We start from the raw sequence: 19,401 nt of genomic DNA, 5'->3' as shown, positions 1-19,401 counted from the left end.
CTGTCTGCAACCCCTGTGGCTGCTCTCCGTGTTATTGGTATCACTGATGAAGGGATGGGAGGTTGTGTTCACTCTGCAGAGGGCGGGGACCAAGTTGTGTTTACTTGATCTCCGTGTGTTTGCCAGACCCAGCAATCCCCCAAGCACCCTGAATGGCTTCCTCCCCTGAGGCAAGTTAGAGCCTGGGGTCCCCAGGGCTTCCTCGGATGCTAGCTGCTTTAGAAGCCGCTTGGGATGACGCCCTGAGAGGCCGTGAGGACAAGTGGAGGGCTGCTAGAACCCTGGTCAGGACGTTTCCCCTTCCCGCTCCAGAAAGGAGCAGCAAAGAGGATGCAGGGGCCTGGAGTCAGGAGACCCGAAGACCTACCCGTGCTTCCAGGTCAACTTGGTTGCATATCTTCACCTCTTGGGGCCCTAGATGCCCCCTGTGATCACTGGAAAATGGTGTCCTTCAGTCACCCTTCCTCCTCTCTTGCCTGACCTTGCTTTCTGAACCTGAACAATCCTTCTGGAGGCTTCCCAGCCTGTCCCCTCAGCTCCCCCACTAAAGCCTCCGTTAGGGATGGAACCAGGTGTGGTCCACCCCACACACCCCACAAAGGATGAGAGGGTTTCAAAGGGTCTTTGGGGGGAAATGAAGTGAAAAGACAGTAGAATTCTTCTGCAGAGTCTCCGAAGCTCCCTTGATTTGTGTCCACTTGACTAGGCCAGGAGGCTCGGCATTATGAAATTAACCTACATTTGGTGATGTGATGTAATTATCCACTGTGATATACATCCTAATCTCTCTGGTGTTAAGGAAGCGGGATTCCCGGCAGCCACGCTAATGAGGCAGGATGCGATGGATAGGATTAGGCTATATCTTGAGTTCCTCCCCATTGAGATATAATGGAGCCGGAGGGCAGAAAGACCTCAAAGCCACCGTCCACTTGTGATATAGCAGCGCCAGATAAGGGCGCATCCTTCCTCCACGTGACCGGTCTCCTCTCTTCATGCCACTAACACTGATTAAGTGTCTAGTCTGGTGGCTTAGTGGTTATGCGTTGGGCTGTCAACCACAAGGTCAGCAGTTCAAAACCACCAGCTGCTCCACAGGAGAGAGACGGGGCTGTCTATTCTAGTAAACAGTTACAGTCTCGGAAACACACCAGGGGTTGTTATGAGTCAGCATTGACTCGATGGCAGTGAGGGATTTTTGTTTTTATTTTGTTTTTTATGTTTTAAGGCATCCTGCAGGAGGTCTGGTAATGTAGTGGTTACCCACAAGGTCGGCAGTTCAAAACCAGCAGCTGCTCCGTGGGCAGAAGATGATGCTGGGAAGAGTTACAGTCTCAGAAGCGCACAGGGGTGTTCTCCTCTGTCCTCTAGGGTCACACTGAGTGGGAGGTGACTCATGGCAGTGAGTTTGGTTTTTGTCTTCACCTCCATAGCTGGGTCGGGGGTGGGTATAGGAGGTAGGCGATAGCACTCTGGAAAGGGAACCAGTAAAAAGATCGGGGTTCCAGAGCTTTTGTGAAACTCGCTCTGCTCTCTCCTGCCCCCAAGAGGCCCACGCTCTAGTGAGTGACCATCCCTGCTGGGTGGGTATGCTTCGGAGCACAAGGGGCCCCGAGGTACTTCCGACTCACAGCACAGTGGCTTTGGTTAGCGTCACACTGCCCTCAGGGAGTGTCCTACGTGGCACTGTTTCCGACGGCAGATTGCCAGGTCTTTCTCCCTCAGAACCACAGATGGGTCTGAACCACCCACCTTTCGCTTAGCAGCCACCTGCACCAACCATCAGGGCTTCTCTGTTTGTTGGAGGTGAGGGAGAATAAGAAGGCTGAGGACTGGCTCTAGCCAGGCTGGTCTGGGCCCTTGCTCTCCCAGGGCTGGGCGGTTGGGAGCTGGAAACGCGTGGCTCTGCTGACGGCAAAGTGCTGGGCCCCTTGCCCAGCCTTATCAAGCCAGGAAAGATGCATCCAGACTCAGAGCCAAAGAGGCAGTGTTTATTAAGCTAGTGCACTAACCATGGCAGGGAGGGGGAAGGGGTCTGTCTACTTCTGTCTGTCTACTAGGCGCTTTCTAAGTTCATAGTTAGAAGGTTCTGAGTGTCACCTAGCAGGTAAAAGGAGCTCTGGTATTGGGCTGCTAATCACAAGGCCAGTGGTTCAAACCTCCCAGTTGCTCCTCTTGACAAAGGTGAGGCTGTCTGCTCCCGTAAAGCTTTAAGGAAACCTGTCGTGTCGCCGTGAGTTGGCATCGCCTCGGTGATGGTGGGTCTGAGGGGGTCTCCTTTGCTGAGATCCAGGCTGCTGCCTGGGCAGCAATCAGTGATCATTTGTGGTTTGCAAGCCTTCTCTGGTGTCAGCAAACTGAGCTCTGGGTTTTCCCCCCAAAGCTACCTCATTACATCGCTTAGATCACCGGGGGAGAGGGATTTTGTGATAGTCTTTCAGAGAACACTGAGTTTCCTTTAATGAGCCCTGTGTACCCCGGGAGGCGCCCTGGTGGCCTCATTGAGTTACTAGCCTTAAGGTCAGCAGTTCAAAACCACCAGACAAGGCCTTCTGCCGTCTCAGAAACCCACGGGGGCAGTTCTGCTCTGTGCCGAAGGGTCGCTGTGAGTCGGCATCAGCTCGCTGGCAGGGAGTTCCGAGGGAGGACATGGAGGTCTGGTTCTCAGTGCGCACACCAACCCGGCCATGCTGCACAGGCAAAGGGAGGGGGCTTCTGAGTAGAGGTGCTGGCCCAGCCTGCCCCCGGCCAGCCTGGAGCATCCCCCCTCAGGGCCGGACTAGAGCAGGCACTTGAGAGCGGCCCGTTTATTGATCAGCTGTTCTGCTGCATCAGCTGAAAAAGCCTCATCTCTCTCTGAGCTGCTCGGTGCCTTGACCGCCCACGAGATGAGCCTGCTTGCAGGGCTGGGGAGGAATAATGCCTGCACTGGAGGTGGACACCCCCAGGAGGCCAGAGCGCCATGCGGGTTCCAGCCACCTAGTGGGAAGTGAGGCTCTGGAGGCCAGTGTCCCGGGCAAGACCGCTCCCAAGTGTTACTGAGGATGGGCAGCCATTGGAGTGGGAGTTGGTTTTACCAGAACTTACCGGGTCCCCATTCTGAATGGAACCTCCTACCGCTGCCATCCTGGGCTGTGCCCCAGCCCAACAAAGCCAATCGCTTCCTGAGGCCAGAGGGGGACAGCCGAGGATGTGAAGAGTATGGGGTTGCTGGGGACACCGGGAAACTTGCCGGGTGCTTGTGGGACCCCTTCTTTGTGAGTGTGTATGGGAGAAGGGTCTCATCTGTCTGACCACATGGGAACACGGATGCTGGAAATGAGCAAATGGGCCTGCCACCGCATCACCCCCCACCTGGGTGCCTGAGCAGCTTGTAAGAGGGCCTGTCTTCCCAATGTCTCCCTTCCCCGCACTTCCCATGTACGCCCACCCACTGGCTGAAGCCATAAGTCTGCTGTTATGGGTTGAATTGTGTCCCCCAAAGACTTGCTGAAATCCTGGTACCTCGACTTGTGGGCGTGGCCCTGTTTGGTTTTCTCAGCTGATGTCATCAGTCACATTAACAAGACCAGGTGGGTCCTAAACCTGATCCCTTCTGCGTGGGGTTTATGAACAGGAAGGTGCAGACACGTCGCCCGGGCAAGGAGCGCGAAGCACTGGGAGACAAGGCAGGATCTTCCCCTAGAGCCCAGAGAGAGGAGCGCATCCCTGCCCACGCCTGGATCCCCACTGCTGGCCTGCAGAACTGTGAGAAAATACTTTCCTGTTCTGGAAAGCCACCCATCTTGTGGCCTTCTATTCCAGCAGCTCGAGGACACTACGAGAGCAGAGCGCCCCTTGGGCATTCAATCCACTGCCAACCCCTTGCTGTCGTGTCCATCCATTACAGCTCCTACCAGCCCTGTAGGACAGCACCGAACTGCCCATAGGGTTTCCAGGGCCGTCTAACTCCTTATGGATACAGGCTGCCTCATCTTGGCCCTGAAGGGCAGCTTGAACCTCTGCACTGAGCTTTGGGTCGGTGGCCATGCACCTTCACCGGCATGCCACCAGGGATCTAGTCCATTACCAGTTGGTCAGAAGGCGGTGAGTCACAGGCCTTCCTTCCACTGACAAGTTCCAGAAAAACCTCCCTGGCTTGCCTGCCTCCTCCCGCCTCCATCCCAAAGCTACTGGACACGCGCGCAGAGCTGCACAGACAAAGTGAATCCACGCCGCCTGCGTGGAAGAAGCCTTGTTGGCACCGTGTTTAAAGCATTTGGCTGCTCACCCGAAAGGTCAGTGGTTCAAACCCACCAGGTGCCCTGAGGGAGAAACGTGTAGCAACCGTCTTCGATAAAGGCTCACAGCCGTGGAAACAGTTCTACTCTGTCCCACGGGGTCTCCATGAGTGAGAAGCCACACCACAGACCAGGTCTGGGTTTTGCTTGGTCCTTTGCTTGCACGGAAGGTGAGAACTACTGACCACTGAGCTCACGCTGCCCTTTGTTTCTCGCTCTGGTGCCAGGAGTCAACAGGTCTGCTCCAAATCACAGTGGCCTGTGCACGACAGACGAAAGGCTGCTGGCCCAACCATTGCTGTCCTGCCCGTGCCCACTGCAGTAGCCACAGTGGTGTTCCATCTTCTGACGGTCTTCCTCGTTTGTGCTGACCTTCCACCTTACCAAGCATGATGTCTGAGATCCTTCCAGTTTTATCGCCACTGCCTCCTCTGCTTCCTGTCTGCACCCCCTACACCCCGCCCTGGGCTGACTCCAATGCCCCTCCCCTTGGTCTCTGACCCCACTCCCACCCACCCAGCATGCAACAAGCAGGTCACCTCCTTACGTGCATGTGCTGACTTAGCCTGATCGGTCTTTCAAATGTGAAGCCCTTCTTGGTTGGTGGTGATGGACTGTCCCTCTTACATCACTGCATTTGATTTGCCAATACTTTGCTAAGGGTTTTTGACCTTTTCAAAATGGAATTTGGATTAAGTCATTATTGGCTTACATGGTCCAGAGCTTCATCGGGTCTATAGAATAAAACTCAAAGGCATAGCCATGAAACAGAAAGGCCTTTAAGTCCCCACTAAGCCGTCCGACCCTCATGAATCTTTAGTGATGCTGAGGCGGGGTTGGGGAGAAGCCACCAAGGGCCTATGGCAGGACCCACCTGCTTGCTGCCTGTGCACTGCCTCTCCCTTCCATGAGGGGACTCCAACCTCCAATAGTTCAGCTAGCAGCCCAGGTCATGAGCCCTTTGCAGCCTATGGGAACAGGCTGACTTCCTGACCATGATGTGGCTGGAACTAGGCACAGCATCAGGCCCTTCTGAATGAAAGAAGGATTGATTGGACTGTCCACCTCATTCAGGCCAGTGCCCAAGTGTAGCAGAATACGGCTGGTGATAAACCCACAACCATGCTGCCTAGTCTCACTTTAAATTCACTACTGTGGACTTGAGGGGCTGGGAGGGTCCTCAGGGCCTATCCCCAACCAATACTCAACTTCTTGAATCAAGACACTCTCCAACTTCCTAGAGAAATTTTTCACACTCTCTCCGACACCTCCTCCCTCCCTCCCTCTCAGCTGATGACCGCTGCTTCCTACTTCACTGAGAAAGATGAGTGCTCAGAAGAGCACTTCCTCCATCAGCCCCAGCACCTCGTACATACGTACCTGTGCATACTCTGCCATCACAGATGAACCACGGGGCTCCTCTAAGGCCACCCCTCCATCTGGGCCTTGATCCAGCCCTGTCTGTCTACACAAGAACCAATACCAGCAGCTGCTGAGCGGACTCTCAGCTGGTGATGACTCCCACGCCTGTCAGAGTTGACGAGTGCCCCGTGGAGTTTCCAATGGCTGTTTTTTTTCCTTAGGTTGCCAGGCCTTTCTTCCGACAAGCCTCTGGTTGCTTCCAAGCATGACGTCTAAGTCGAATCAACTTGAGATCATTCCAGCTCTCTCCCTGTCTGCCCCCAGCTGGGCTGACTGCAGTGCCCCTCCCCTTGGTCTCTGACCCCACTCCCACCCACCCTGCACGCAGCAAGCGGTCACCTCTTCACGTGACTGAGGTGAATCACACGGACACATTTCTCCTGCGAAACGCCCTCACGTGTCTGACAACACCAAAACCTTTGGGTTAGCAGCCGAGTGCCCTGGCCGCTGGCATCCCCGCATCCCCCACCCCCCACCCCAGGGCCTCCTCCACAGCGACCTCACCCCACACATTCCCTCCTCTGCCAGTTGCCCCCTTTCCACTGGAGTGCAATCTGCACACAAACACAGTAGCATCTTTTCCATCACACACATGGAAAAAAAAAAGCCAGCACTAAGCACAACACCCCCCCCCTCCTTGCCAGCGCCTGCCTCCTCACTCTGCACGACAAAATTCATCAAAAGAGCAACCCAGCCCTGAGGCCTTCCATGCCATTCCCCACCCCGTTGGTTCCCAGTCACCTGTCTCAATCTGATGGGGGGGAGGGGGTTTCTCAATCTTCATCTCTCTTGCCATTGGCAGCATTGGAAGCAGCTCGCCTCCCGCGCCTCCTCCAAGTGCAGGCAGTGGATTGCCAGGGGCCCAAGTTCTCTGCTCTTGGTCTTTCCTACACCCCCATTCTCTGTCAGTCTCTTTTGCTGACGCCCCCTCTTCCCACTGGCCTCTCAGTGCCCAGGCCTTGGGCCGCTTCTCTCCGTCTGTGCTTGCTCTCTGGAGGATCTCATGCACCCTCACGGATTTAAACACCGTCTGCAGGTCCACGGGAGGGCCCTGGTGGCAGAGCCATAACACACTGGACTGCTAACCGTCAGGTCAGCAGTTTGAAGCCACCAACCGCTCCTGAGGAGGAAGAGCTCCCATAGATAGTTATAGTCCCGGACCCCCACCGGAGTGGTCCTCTGAAGCTGCTGAGTCCGTGAGTAGGCCAGAGGCTCCCACGGTATGAGGAACTCCAACAATGTTGTGGGGAAGCAGGATCAAAAGACCGGGGTCCCATGAACCTTTGAGAGCCTTTTCTATTTCTCAAGCCCCGGCCCCCCTCACTCATTCCCGTACATCCAACTGCCTGCGTCTCTGAGATCCCCGATAAGCCAAGACTTGCTGCCATTGACTGAGTCGACGCTAACTCAGCGGCACCCCCTCCCGGGAGGTTTTCCAAGGCTGTAGGCCTGGGTGGCAGCACACTGCCTCCTCATTCCCCCACAGAACAAACCTACCGGTTGGCTGTGGAATACTTGAACCTCTGCACCACTAGGGCCCCTCAAACTGTCTGATAGAAGCTTCAAAGTCAACAGACCTCAAGCTGCAGTCCCTTCCTTGCCCCCAGGCCCGCACCGCCTTGGAGGAGGGCAGCCCAGGCCCGGGCCGTCCTCCCAGCAGCAGTTTGAAGTCCACCACCATGAAGCCCACCCTTGTCGTCTTGCCGCAGCCAATGCTTTAGGCCCCGCCCCCACCCCCCACTCCAACCCGGCCTTTGAGCAAGGCAGGGTGCAGTTAGACAGCAAATGCCACACGGGAATCTTTTTTTTTTTTTTTTTTAACTCTGCCTCGCTCGGTGACAGGGATGAATGTCAGACGTGATTTTGAGTTTCGGGTGCCGGCCACAAGAGAGCTCCTACTGCGGGGTGCCGTTGCAGACGTCCGGGTACAGGAGTAATCACTCTAGGAGCGTAAAGGTCAGAGCTGAGATGACCTTTGGGAGAGCACTGCCTAGGAGGGGCGGGGCGTCTTCTGGGATGCTGAAAATATCATCCGAGATATGGATCCGGATGGGGGTGCCATCGGGGTGGGGGTGGGTGTGTGAAACATTTGGGGCTCCCCACTTAAGATGCAGGCCCCTTACACTACGAAAATATCGGGCCTCCATCAAAAGGAAATGGGAAGTTACCGCGGGGAGAGGAGCTGACCGGCAGAGCGTGCCTCTTGTCAGCTTCTCAGGCTTCCATTACTGTGCGAGCATAGTTCCTGGAGAGTTCTGCCCTTGAGCTCGTGGCAGCCAAGACTGGAGGGGGGTTGGGGGGTGAGGATGGGGGTGGAGATGATCTGGGAATCACTAAAGATGGGGGATGTGGACGCGGTTGGTCATTTTTGCAATTTAGAAATAATCTCGTAGACTGGAAGGGACCCGTTTCCCTGGCCAAGAGGAATCTTAAATGTGCATTATCAAGAGAAAAGAAATGTCATACAGAATTAACCACTCTTGATTCACTTCCTCGGTGATGGCCCTGGTCCAAGCCACCCTCTTGCCCTAGCAGTCACGTGGAGTCGGTTCAAACTCACAATCATCCTGTGTCCCAACAGAAGGGAGCCCTGCCCGTCCTGCGGCAGCCTCCCAACTGATACTGTGTCAGCCCTCCTCTCGGACCCTTGGCCGCACCAAGCATGACGAACTTCTCCAGGAACTAGTCTCTCCTGATCAAACAGGCCCCAAGCACATGAGACGAAGTCTACCCACCCTTGCTTCTAAGGAGCATGCTGGCTGTCCTTCTTCCAACACAGCTTTGTTCATTATTCTGGCTGCCCAGTCCACAGCAAACTTAATATAAATAAGTATGACAAAATACTTATTATCATAAGTGCAAAAATGCTTAATATAAATAAGTTTGCAAAAAAAAAAACCAAACAGCAAACTGACCACCATCATCTGCTCAACCACCGACCATAATCATCCCACAGCACGGGGGGGGGGTGTCCCTGGGGATTCCTGAGACTGTAACTCTTTATGGGGCTAGAAAGCCACATCTTTCTCCAGCTGAGCGGCTGCTGGTTTCAAACGGCTAACCTGGCGGTCAGCAGCCCAATGTGTAGCCACTACCCCCACCAGGGCTCAAAATTTCCTATTTAGTTCCCTCCTCCCATTCTTGCTCCCAACAGCATATTTTCTACACAGCACCCAGAGTGAGTCCTTAAAGCTTAGATCATGCTAGTCCTCTGCTCTTAAACCTGCATTGGTTTCCAATTTCCTTAGAGAAAAGCCAAAATAAAGACCAACTACCTGTTATTTTCCCAGTCATACCAATGGACCATTCTCCCTCGTTTTCTCTCCATCTCAGCCACACTGACCTCTCAGCTTGTCTCCAAACATCTCAGCAAGGTTACTGCCCTAAGGTCTTTGTCCTAGTTACTGCCTCCGCAGGCTGGTGTTCTCTCAATAGCGGCCTGCAAAGTCACGCTCAGATATCACCTTACCCATGGACTGACCATCAAGGCCGCCCACACACCCTGCTTTCTGCCACCACCCCCAATCCCATTTACCCTGCTCTTTTCATCTTCTTCCAAGGGCATGTTGCACCTTCTAATACTCTGCATCATTTACATATCCTGTTCATTATTTAGCATTTGTCCTCCAACCTATTACAACGCAGCCTCAGCAAGGAGCGACGTTGTATTCATCTGAGCATCTCCCAAGAATCCATCATGCTGCCTGGTACCTGTGAGGCAACCTGTAAGTACTGGTTGAACTAATGAGCGAGTGAGTGAACAGATCCCTGTGCACAAAGGCTCTGGTGGGGATGAGGCAGCTGCCTTCCACTCCCCAAAAGCACAGAGGTTCTAGATGCAAGTGGCCAGAAGGCAACCCAAGGGTCCTACAGCCACAAGAGCTGGGCTGAGAGGGAGTACGAAGTATGGTCCAGCCCCAAGTGCCAGGTGCCAGTCACCAGTCTCTTGCCACCACCATGCCCACCCCAGCTACGTTGGTAGGTTCACCCTTAGCCCCCTGGGTCTGTAGGAATCCAGATCTTAAGAATGGCCCCGAGCTTTCAGACAGAGGCAGAGACCTGGTCAGCCTGCCCACTTCAGTAAGCTCAGGTCCAGCAAGGTGCTCAGTGCGTGCTTATGAAATAGAGCAATGGGCATGGTCACCCCCTCACTGGCAGGGAAACCCCCACTAGATGAGGAACAAAAGAGAGAAGATATCCTCAGAGGGAGCCAGAGGAAGCTGTGGACAGCAGTCCCCATTCTCCAGCCCACCCTCAAGCCAGCAGTTCAGGGAGCGTGGGCACCAAGACCACCCACCTGTCTTCCCTGCCTCTTGCCATCACTAACACCCACTCCCCCAGCCTCGTCTCCCTTCCACAGTAGCTAGCAGGCTCCTCGGGGCTTCAGTAAGGGAGGCGGAGGCTGGGGGCTATGTCTCTCTCTCTCTCTCTCTCTCTCTCTCTCTCTCTCTCTCTCTCTCTCTCTCTCTCTGCACCTGTGCCCACCCTCCGCCTCCAAGTTTCTGTCCTCTCCGAGAGTAGGGGAGCAGCCCACCCCAGCTCCGGGGAGAGTGACAGGCCGTTGAGAGCCAGACAGGGGCCCACACAGGCCTGCCTCCCGAGCCCAGAGGGCTGAGGGGTGCCAGCAGCAGCTCTGGGGATTTGTACAGTCGGCAAAGTTGCGGTGAGACAGGGAGTCCGTGGAAAGGGCGTGGAGAAAGACTGAACCTCAGAAGAAAGACCTCACAGATGAAGACTGTGCCACTCTTCTACCCAGTGGCACCACCCAAGGTCCAAGCCTCAGCTGTGCCTCCACGGACAAGGTGGGCTGTGGGCAGCAGTACCGTGAGACTGGCAGGCAGAAAGGAGCAGCAACTTCAGTGTCCAATGACAGCCACCTAACATCTCTCTCTCTCTCTTTAAATATTCCAGACGTTCGTGCATGCCTACTCTGGGCTAAGCACGGCGGGTCATAGACGTGAAGGTCAAGGTGGTCGGGCCCTTGGGGCAATTACAAGCTCAGAAAGACAGACGTTCAGTAGAAAGCTCATCTGGAGGCGAGTGATGCAGATTAAAGGGTGAACCTGAGTGGGGCTGACCGGAACCAACACATGTGGGGCAGGTGAGTGGTGTGGAGGGGGGATTCAGGGAAGCCTCCCCAAGGAGGAGCTGCATGTGTGGGAAGCTAAAAGAGGATCCACAATCCCATCCATTACTGGACCATCCTAAACTGTCCTTCCACGATAATGTCTATTGGCTCGGGAGAACATTAAGTGGACGAAATGGAATACAGCACCCTGTGTGCATAGATGCCCTTCACCATGAAAAAGTCTATCATCTCTCTAGCTCACGCTCTCATTCTCTCTAAGAACCCTGGTCCTGCTGTGGGTTGCATGCTGAGTTGCTAACTGCAAGGTCAGCATTTCAAACCCACCAGCCACTCTTCAGAAGCAAGAAGAGGTTTTCCACTCCCGTTAAGAGTGACGTCTCAGAAACCCATACGGGCAGTTCTTTCCTGTCATACAGGGTCACTGTGAGCCAGAATGGACTCAACGGCAGTGAGTCGTTTTTTAATCTTTCTACTTACTATCTATCTACTTATCTCTCTGTCACCTACTTACCAATCTAACTTCCTATTTGAAAACTTTCTGGAACCCCAATATGCCCACAGGAAGTAGCTGTACGTCGTAGGATTGATTGGTTTTCTCGTCTGTATTGCTTTCAGACTTATCCTGATTCTTAACAAACAGCCGATTGCTTTTGCGCTCGGGCATTAACAGCCATTGTTCTGAACCCTGGGACCCCTGACATCATGGCCATTCTCCTGCCTCCAAGCAGTGCCCACGCCTGGGCAGGTTGCTCCTGACCCATGGGAGCCTTCCTGGGTGCCATTCCCAGGCCAGCAAGGTAGAGCTTTCATCCTTCAAACTCACCCACATCCCTCATCTCGCCACAACTCCGTTCCTTCCCTCGGCACACTCCTCAGCAGGGCTCCCCCACGCTAAATCAAAGGGGGGTGTCCCTGATTCAAAGTAGCTGGCCATCACAGAGCTGCTTCCCCTCCAAGCTAATGGGTTGGCCGAGCCAATGGAGGCTGCTCTTTGAGAAGATCCCGACAGATAACGCTCTTCCTTCCCCGGGAGCCTTTTACATCAGAAAGTGGGAGGGCTCGGGATAAGTGGCAGTGGGCAGGGGCCAGCGCGCACCCTCCCCTGGACCTCAGTTGCCTCATCTGCAAGCGAGATGAGGCTGGGCTTCTGGGCGTCCTGCGGCTCCTCTCTGGCCTCCTCAGACACTGCAGGCCTATGACTAATCCAGCCAGAGCGCAATTGTGCTGGGACCCAGAGAGGCGCTGGCCGTCCCTGCTGGGGCACAAGTGCACACCGCGCGGTGGCTGCAGACAACAGCCTGGCTCACCAGGGCGGGGAGGGATACGTAGATGCCCCCAAATCAAACGCATCCTAAGCACCTAAGCCACAGCTTTCTCTCAGCCGTCTGGCCTCCCCCACTCCTATGGTGCCTCCCAGGGCTCCTCAGCAAAGCTGGGCGGGCTTCCAGCTGTGGACAGAGGCAGGGCTGCCTTAGGCTTCACTGCCCACTGGAGGAAGGTGCCCCCGCCAGGCCGGGAGGAGGGGCAGGAGCGTGGGCTGAGTGAATTGGCCCCCTGACAGCCTTGGGGAGCCTAGGCCGTCCATAAATCCTGCAGCTTCCTGGAGGCAATGCAAGATGCCCAGGGCTGCTTGGTTTTAGGCATAAGTTAAACAGGCCTGGAGTCACGCCGGGCTCTGCTCCTGGCAAGCTGTTTGGGCGAAGTATTAAATCTCTCCAATCCACCGACTTCAGTTTGCCTATAGAATGCTCTCAGTCACAGTGCTCCTCAGAGGCAAGGAGGGCGAGACTTCGTCTCCTGTACTTTGGACACGTGGTCAGGAGAGACCGGTCCCTGGAGAAGGACGTCATGCTTGGTCAAGGGGAAGGGCAGCGACAAAGAGGAAGGCCCTCACCAAGATGGACTGACACCGTGGCTGCAGCAATGGGCTAGAGCGCAGGAACAATGGTGTCCCGTCCTGCTGTACATAGGGTGCCGCGGGAGGGGACTTGATGGCCCCTGTGGCAGTCACATGGGCTCCTGTCAACTTGGGTGAGGGGGTGGAGGCTCGCCTGTCAACCAGGTCATGGCCAATAAGGCCTCTGTGTGGGCATGGCCCTCTCCTGAGGATTCTGGGAACTCCTGTCTTCCTCCCTGGAGGCGGGACACTCTCTCTCTCTCTGCCTTCCCTCTCCTGCTGTGGAGACATTCAGAGAGCTAGAGGAGACACATGGAGACATGGGCCCACGCTGAGATGCTTCCAACGCCACTGGAGCCACAAGACTTCCCTCCCACTGGCCTGTGCTCTTCCTGCATTTGGCGCTATTGCATGTGCTGCGTGAGTCTGAGGAGGAATTCGTAGACTGATATTGGATATACGGGCTAATATGGACGGGGCTGGAATCTTAATATACAATTACGCTTTGATATAAAGCTCTTTCTTGTATACCTAAAGAGCGTCTCTGGGTCTGTTTCTCTAGTCAACCCAGACTCGCATAGCACCTAACGACAAGAACAACATAAGATTACCTATGAAATGACAGTCACCGTAGCCTCCAGCAGCCAGCGACTGAGTATTAAATGAGACAAAGGATCTGAGACGCAGGACCTTGTTCCTCACACACAGTCACTCCGCAAACTCACTGAAAGCCACCAAGTCAACGCTGACTCTCAGCAACCTTATAGCACAGGTTAGCAATGCCCCTGTGGGTCCCCTGTGGGGAACTCAGAACCGACGGGAGCAGTCAACCTCCTCTTTCTCCCAAGAGCGACCAGCGGTTTTGAACTGCTGACCTTGTGGTTAGCATTTCAGAACATAACCACTACGCCACCCAGGCTCCTTACACAATCACTAGGAGTTTAAAACAACAATAACAACAACACAACAAGCCCCACCCCTCCAGGATCCCAGCAGTGCTGCCTGACTCCCAAACACCTGCCAGGCCTTCACCCTACCCCAACCCATCTGTCCACAGACACCCCACCCCCCGTGAGGGCCTCCTGCCCCCAAAGAAAGGCTTAAACAGAGAGTCCCTGTTGGCAGACCTCCCCACAATCCGCCCCCTGGAGCAGGTAGGCATCAAATTGCCACACGCCTGCCCTGCTGGGAGGTGCTATGCAAACAACATACAAAACACACGTAAATGACTACAGGTTATTGATGAATCAACCATTTGAGCTTTTAGTCTATGTAACTCGATGACACTATATGATGTGGATCTCTTCTGTCTTGGCCTTCTGCCAAGTGGAAGGAGATAGCACTTGTGGTTGACTGGCCAGTCCTCTGCCCGAACCATGCCTGGCTTGGTGCAGGCTGGGGCTCAGTCCTGTCCTCCAGCACTCAGTACATGCCTCACGCTTGGTCAGGATGACTTCCTGAAGCCCAGGGCGCAGCCGCCTGGAGCACCTCTGACGGAGAGGTGTTCTCACTGGCCCCAGCAGCTCCCACCTGCCTCCAGCTGCTCAGAGGGGCACAGCACTGCCACTCCTCCCAACGGGGGGCGGGGGCGCAGTGGAAGCAATGAGCCCAGGGTGGCTCGTCACCTCGGGCCAGCCATAGTGGCACCCCTCTGTCTAACTCAGGAGAGTGGCTCTTCTTCAGGGGCCACCAGCTTGCACTGAGCAAAGTTCTCCAGGCTTGATTGTGTTTACTTGCTACTCTGTGGTGAGCAATTTCACACAGGCTATGGCACCGTCTGTGAGGGGTGGGGGTGGGGGGAATGTTGTGCAATGCAGGACAGGCAGGCTTCGGGGCTGGGAGGGACAGCTGTGGCCATGGCCCTGCGGGGGAGCAGTAGCAGGGTCTGGTTCACAGCAAGAAGGGGAGAAGCTGGACATTCAGAAGAACTGCCTGAGGCTCAGCCCAACGAGCGCTGGAAACTTGTCCGACTCTGCCCACTCTTTCCTGGGCCCCTGCTGTGGGCCAGACACTGTGCCAGCCTTCTGGAGGATTGGTGGGAACTGAGGGGTGACTGCTGTCTGATCCTTCTCCTATGGGCAGTCACAGTCCACCAGGAGAGAGGAAGCACGACAAACTGACTCTAACTTCGACCCCTCCCTGGAGGCGTTTTGTGTGTGAGTGTGTGTGTGTGTGTGTGTGTGTGTAAGTGGGTAGAGGGATGCACCCGGCTTGCCTCTGCAGCCTCGCTTTGATCCCTCTGTTAGTAGTAATAATAAAAGTACAAACATAAACCTATTGTCTGTTGATTGCTTATTAAGTTCTTCACGTGCGTGCGATTTCATTCTATTCTTCCAGCCACCCTAGAACGTAGGAGCCATCACAGTCAAAGGAGACCTGGGCACAGTGGGTTACATGCTGGGCCACTCACTCGCCACTAGGTCTGCAGTCCTGCCCACCCGCCACTGCACAGGAGAACGTGGGGCAGTCTGCTTCTATAAAGGGTGACAGTCTTGGAAGCCCAAACGGCACCCTTCTGTGCTGTGCTACACAGTCGCCGTGAGTCAGACTGGCCTGGACGGCCGTGGGTTTCAATGAGAGCATGAAAGTTTAAAAAGCCTAGGTGCGTGACTTGGCCAAGGTTGCACTGCTAGACCCTCACTCGCGGCAAGACCTCGAAGCAAGGGACGATTGCAAAGCCTCCAGGTCTGCTCCTGCCCATCCTGCTCTTTACAAGACCTTCTCCCAGCTCCTGGAGGCCAGAGCAAGGTGCAACAAGGAGGAGGAAGGAGCCTGTGGCCCCTGCCCCACAGCATCACAGCCCAGCTGGGGGCAGGGGGGGTAGGAGTGCATACAGCCTGCAGGCCGGGACTTCAGTGACACCGGGGCCAGGCCTTGGCTCACCCCAGGCCTTGGCTCACCCCGTTCCGCTCAGTAGGCCAACCTTCTCAAGCAGCCTTCCCATATCTGCACATTGGCGAGTTTCCTAATGTGACTACACTTGGTCCTAATGGCTGGGCTCTGAGTCCCGGCCCATCCTAATGGGCTGAGGCCCACCTCAGCCACAACAGGGCCTGGGACTAATGATGGCAGTGGCCCTGCCCAGGGCCTAACAGGTTCAGCTGAGCGGGTCCTTTGCTGCCTCCCCTTTTCCCCAGAGCAGCAGCCTTCTGCCCACCTCCCCTAAGCACCCAGGAGCTTTCGAGGGAGGTAGCAGAGCTGAGGAACTGGCAGGTGGTGCTGGGCCAGGGCTCAGGAAGGAAGGCAGATGGAATCAAGGGCCTGCTCCCAGCCAGAGGCCCCTCTGAGCCTTAGTTTCCCTTTGGCTCTTATTGGTGAGAACGAGCTTTGAAAAGTCCCATGTGCACAAATGTAACGCAAAGGGGAGGATCGTGGGTGCCGAGGCCTGGGAAAGCAGCCAAGTGAGGCCAGAGGCCCCAAGTCTCAGATATGGAAGCTACCCCTGGTGGGCAGAGGACGGAGATGCCCAATGCTCCCCCATAGAAAGACAATACTGGTGACAAGAATTTAAAGAGGGGACAAGCACGCTGGACAAGTGTCCATGCAGAGCTAGTCCCTGGCAGTGCGCCCAGGCTGTCACTGGCACTTGGTGGCCCAGGCACTGCCTGGTGATGAGATTATGGCCTAGCAGGCCCAGGCAGGGAGCCCCAACATGCATTAGACGCCCATACTCAAGAGGACTACTGACAGGTCCAGGCCACCAGTCTCTGTATTGCCTCAAAGCCATGCAGGCCCCTTTGCTGGGCCAGGCAAAGGCACAAAGATACACACACACACACACACACACACACACACACGGATTTGCAAGAGAAACGGGAGATTTGTGTCTATGCCAGCATTGCTCCTGCCTGCGCCTGCACAGAGATCTCATAAGCGGGACTTGGGCAGAGGTAATCAGAGGGCTTGGGTCCAGCAGGGCAGCCTCAGAAGTTGGAGCTGGCTGGCATAGACCTCTGAGAACAAGAATTCGAAAGGGCTTCTTCCACGAAGCTGCCTGGGTCTGGTTAGGTAGTCCTCCTGCTCCCGGTGTGCACTCCACCCCCTTCACCTTGCTCTCTGCTCTGTTGCTTCAGCTGCCCTGCAGACTGGTGAAACCCCTCTCATTTCCCTCCCCCCTGCACTGTAAGGCCCCTCCAAACCAACTCCTGAACTCCTGACAGGGTCTCTGGCCAGGTCAGGGGAACTGAAGCAGTGCCCACTCAGGGGGGCTGTGCAGTGCCAGGCTCACAGTCCTTCAGCCACACAGCCCCCTTCTGTTCTCCAGCTGCAGCTCCGGCTGGCCCTGCAGAGCAGAGGCGGCAAGGTGGCATGAGACGGGGCAATATGACCCAGGACTCCGTCTGACTAGGATCATCTGGTCTACCTTTCATCCTCTCTACCAGGCCCTCCTGGACACCACCCAGACCTGTAGGAACCGGCCATGGACTCACCGGAGGGGGATCTTGACCCGGAGGTAGCGGTCCACGGCGATGGCCAGCAGGGCCAGGATGGAGCTCTGGGTGAGGATGAGGACAGGGCAGGCGACCATGAGGCAGGTATGGAAGTAGGTCTGGGGCCCAATGTTGATGAGGATGGCGAGGGGGATGACCAGGGCACCCACAGCCACGTCAGCCACTGCCAGCGACACGATGAAGCAGAAGGTGGCGTCCCGCAGCGACTGATTCACCTTCACAGCCCAGATCACCAGCACGTTCCCGGGCACGGAGACCAGAGCGATGAGCACCTCGATGCCAATGTAGACGGCCTGGAAGGCCGAGATGGGGGGCGCCATGGTGGGCACAGGCTGGGCACATCAGCAGGCAGGCACGGAGGGGCACGAGGCAGGCACCTGTGGTCACGGAAGCTGGGGTAGGGAGGCCTGCCTGGGAGGGGGAGGGGAGCCAGGCAGCTCTGGGTCTCAGCTGCCCTTTGGAGCTGGGGTCCCTCTTGGCGCAGCCAGTGTCTTCTCAGGCTGGAGGGGGTCCTAGGTCCTTCCCCTGTCTAATCTGTCTCCTCCCCTGCTCCTCCCCAGAGGCTCCATTCAGTGACTTAAAATAGCACCTCTCACTCCTCCACCGACTTTTTAAAATCAAGTGTGAGGCAGCTCCCAGCACACTACACACCCCAGGGGTCCCCCATGCCAGCCTCTGCCCACCCCAGCCCACAGAACAGGATGCAGGGAGCTCACCATCCTGCCTGCTAGCTGGTAGGGGGTCCCAGAGGCAGTGCCCAAAGTTGCGGGCACCTGGAGCCGCTCAGAGCTCCGGGGCTGCGCTGGGCAGGGCTGGGCTCTGGACACCTCTCCGCAGCTCCCCATCCTCCAGGCTCCCGCCGCAGCGCTCCCAGCCCGGCCTTTCAAGCAATCACATGGTGCAGCAGAGGCTCAGCCCAGGACGTTTTTAAAGAGGTAGGCGCCCGGGTTTCGCACCTGGGACTGGGGTGGCAGGGTGGGCTTGGGGAATCGAGCCCAGGACAAGGCTGCGCAGCGTGAGCTATCCAGACCCCAGCGTGTACGCACAGGTGCCCTGCGCCCACCCACTTGGGACATTGCCGGTGCTTGGCTGTCCTGCTCCAGCTGGGCCAGGGACCCTTGCCTAGCGCCTACCCCAAAGCCAGGGGGCATTCCAAGTCGCTTCTTTCAACCCTCTCCTGCACATCACTGGGGAGCCCCTGGGAGGGGGCGGGGAACGGAGTACAGACTTACCCAAGGTCACCAAAAGTGGAGCGCTGCTGCCCACCTAAGCTCTCCCGTCCCAGTGCCCCGCGGCTCGACGCCTCCAGTCGCTGCTGGCTCGCGGGCACCCCGGGGAAATCCGAGGCCAACCTGTTAGGAGGTGGTAGCTGGGTGGGACCCGGCTCCGGGCGCCGGCGTCTCCGTCGCCCCCGGCGCGGGAGCTGAGTGACAATCAGGCTCCGCACACCGGGCGGGGGCGGGGGCGGCGGCGGCACCGCGGGCCCCTCCCTCGTCGCCCTCCGTCTCCTCCCCCGCCCCCTCCTCTAAACAAAGGAAGTGATTCTGGGTGAGAAAAGCTGAGCTCCTCCAAGGGTCTGGTGTGTGAGCCCAGCCCGGAACTAGACCGAGCACCCGCTTCCAGCTGTCCATGCCTCGCACTGGACCCCGGCGCCGCCCCGGCCCCAGAGCCCCCTACCCCCCTCACCTGCGGGGCTCCAGGGTACCTCCCTCGCCGGCACCCTCCAGCCCGTCCTGCCCGCACCCCCTCCTCCCTAGTGCACTCCAAGAACCCCTTCTATCGGCGCCTGCATCTTCTCCGCGAAGAGCCTCGCCTGCACGTTACTTCACAGGCTCTCGCCTGAGTCATTATACAACCTGCCTGCCGCTGCCCTTTCGTGGATTAGCGATTTCCATTTTACAGATGAGGACATTGAGGCTCCGAGTCGTGACCGTGACCTGGCTTCTCAAGATGTTCTCTCTCTCTCACACACACACACACACACACACACACACACACACACACACACACACACACACCACGCCCTCCCCCTCCTTTCCTGTCCTCATTCTCCCTGTTCATAGAAAAGAACTGAAGCTAGAAAGTGTCTGTCCGTCTGTCTGTCTGTTCCTCAGGATGTGGGGGTGGAAACCGGCTCCAGGAAAGGAGCTTACACAGGGTCTCACTTATGATTATAAGGGGATGCCTTCGGGAGACAGCCATGTTTGCAGGTATCAGGAAGGGGTCCTGGGAAGGAAGGGCAAAGGGAGCTGGGCTGGGGGTCTT

The 19,401-nt window shown here is 56.4% G+C and overlaps 1 protein-coding gene across 1 annotated transcript in view; it reads right to left on the bottom strand.

Moving 5' to 3' along the window:
- Window positions 1-17,456, bottom strand: part of ADORA1 (adenosine A1 receptor) — a 42,029-nt gene extending 24,573 nt beyond the window's left edge. The window contains exon 1 of the mRNA XM_075540537.1: window positions 17,116-17,456. Coding sequence (XP_075396652.1) covers window positions 17,116-17,456 — 341 coding nt within the window. The remainder of the gene's footprint in view (window positions 1-17,115) is intronic.
- Window positions 17,457-19,401: the final 1,945 nt, after the last annotated feature.

The sequence above is a fragment of the Tenrec ecaudatus genome, chromosome 1 (assembly GCF_050624435.1).
Source record: "Tenrec ecaudatus isolate mTenEca1 chromosome 1, mTenEca1.hap1, whole genome shotgun sequence".
NCBI lineage: Eukaryota > Metazoa > Chordata > Mammalia > Afrosoricida > Tenrecidae > Tenrec > Tenrec ecaudatus.
The sequence above is the reverse complement of the archived record's forward strand: the minus strand, read 5'-3'. Positions and strand labels throughout refer to the sequence as shown.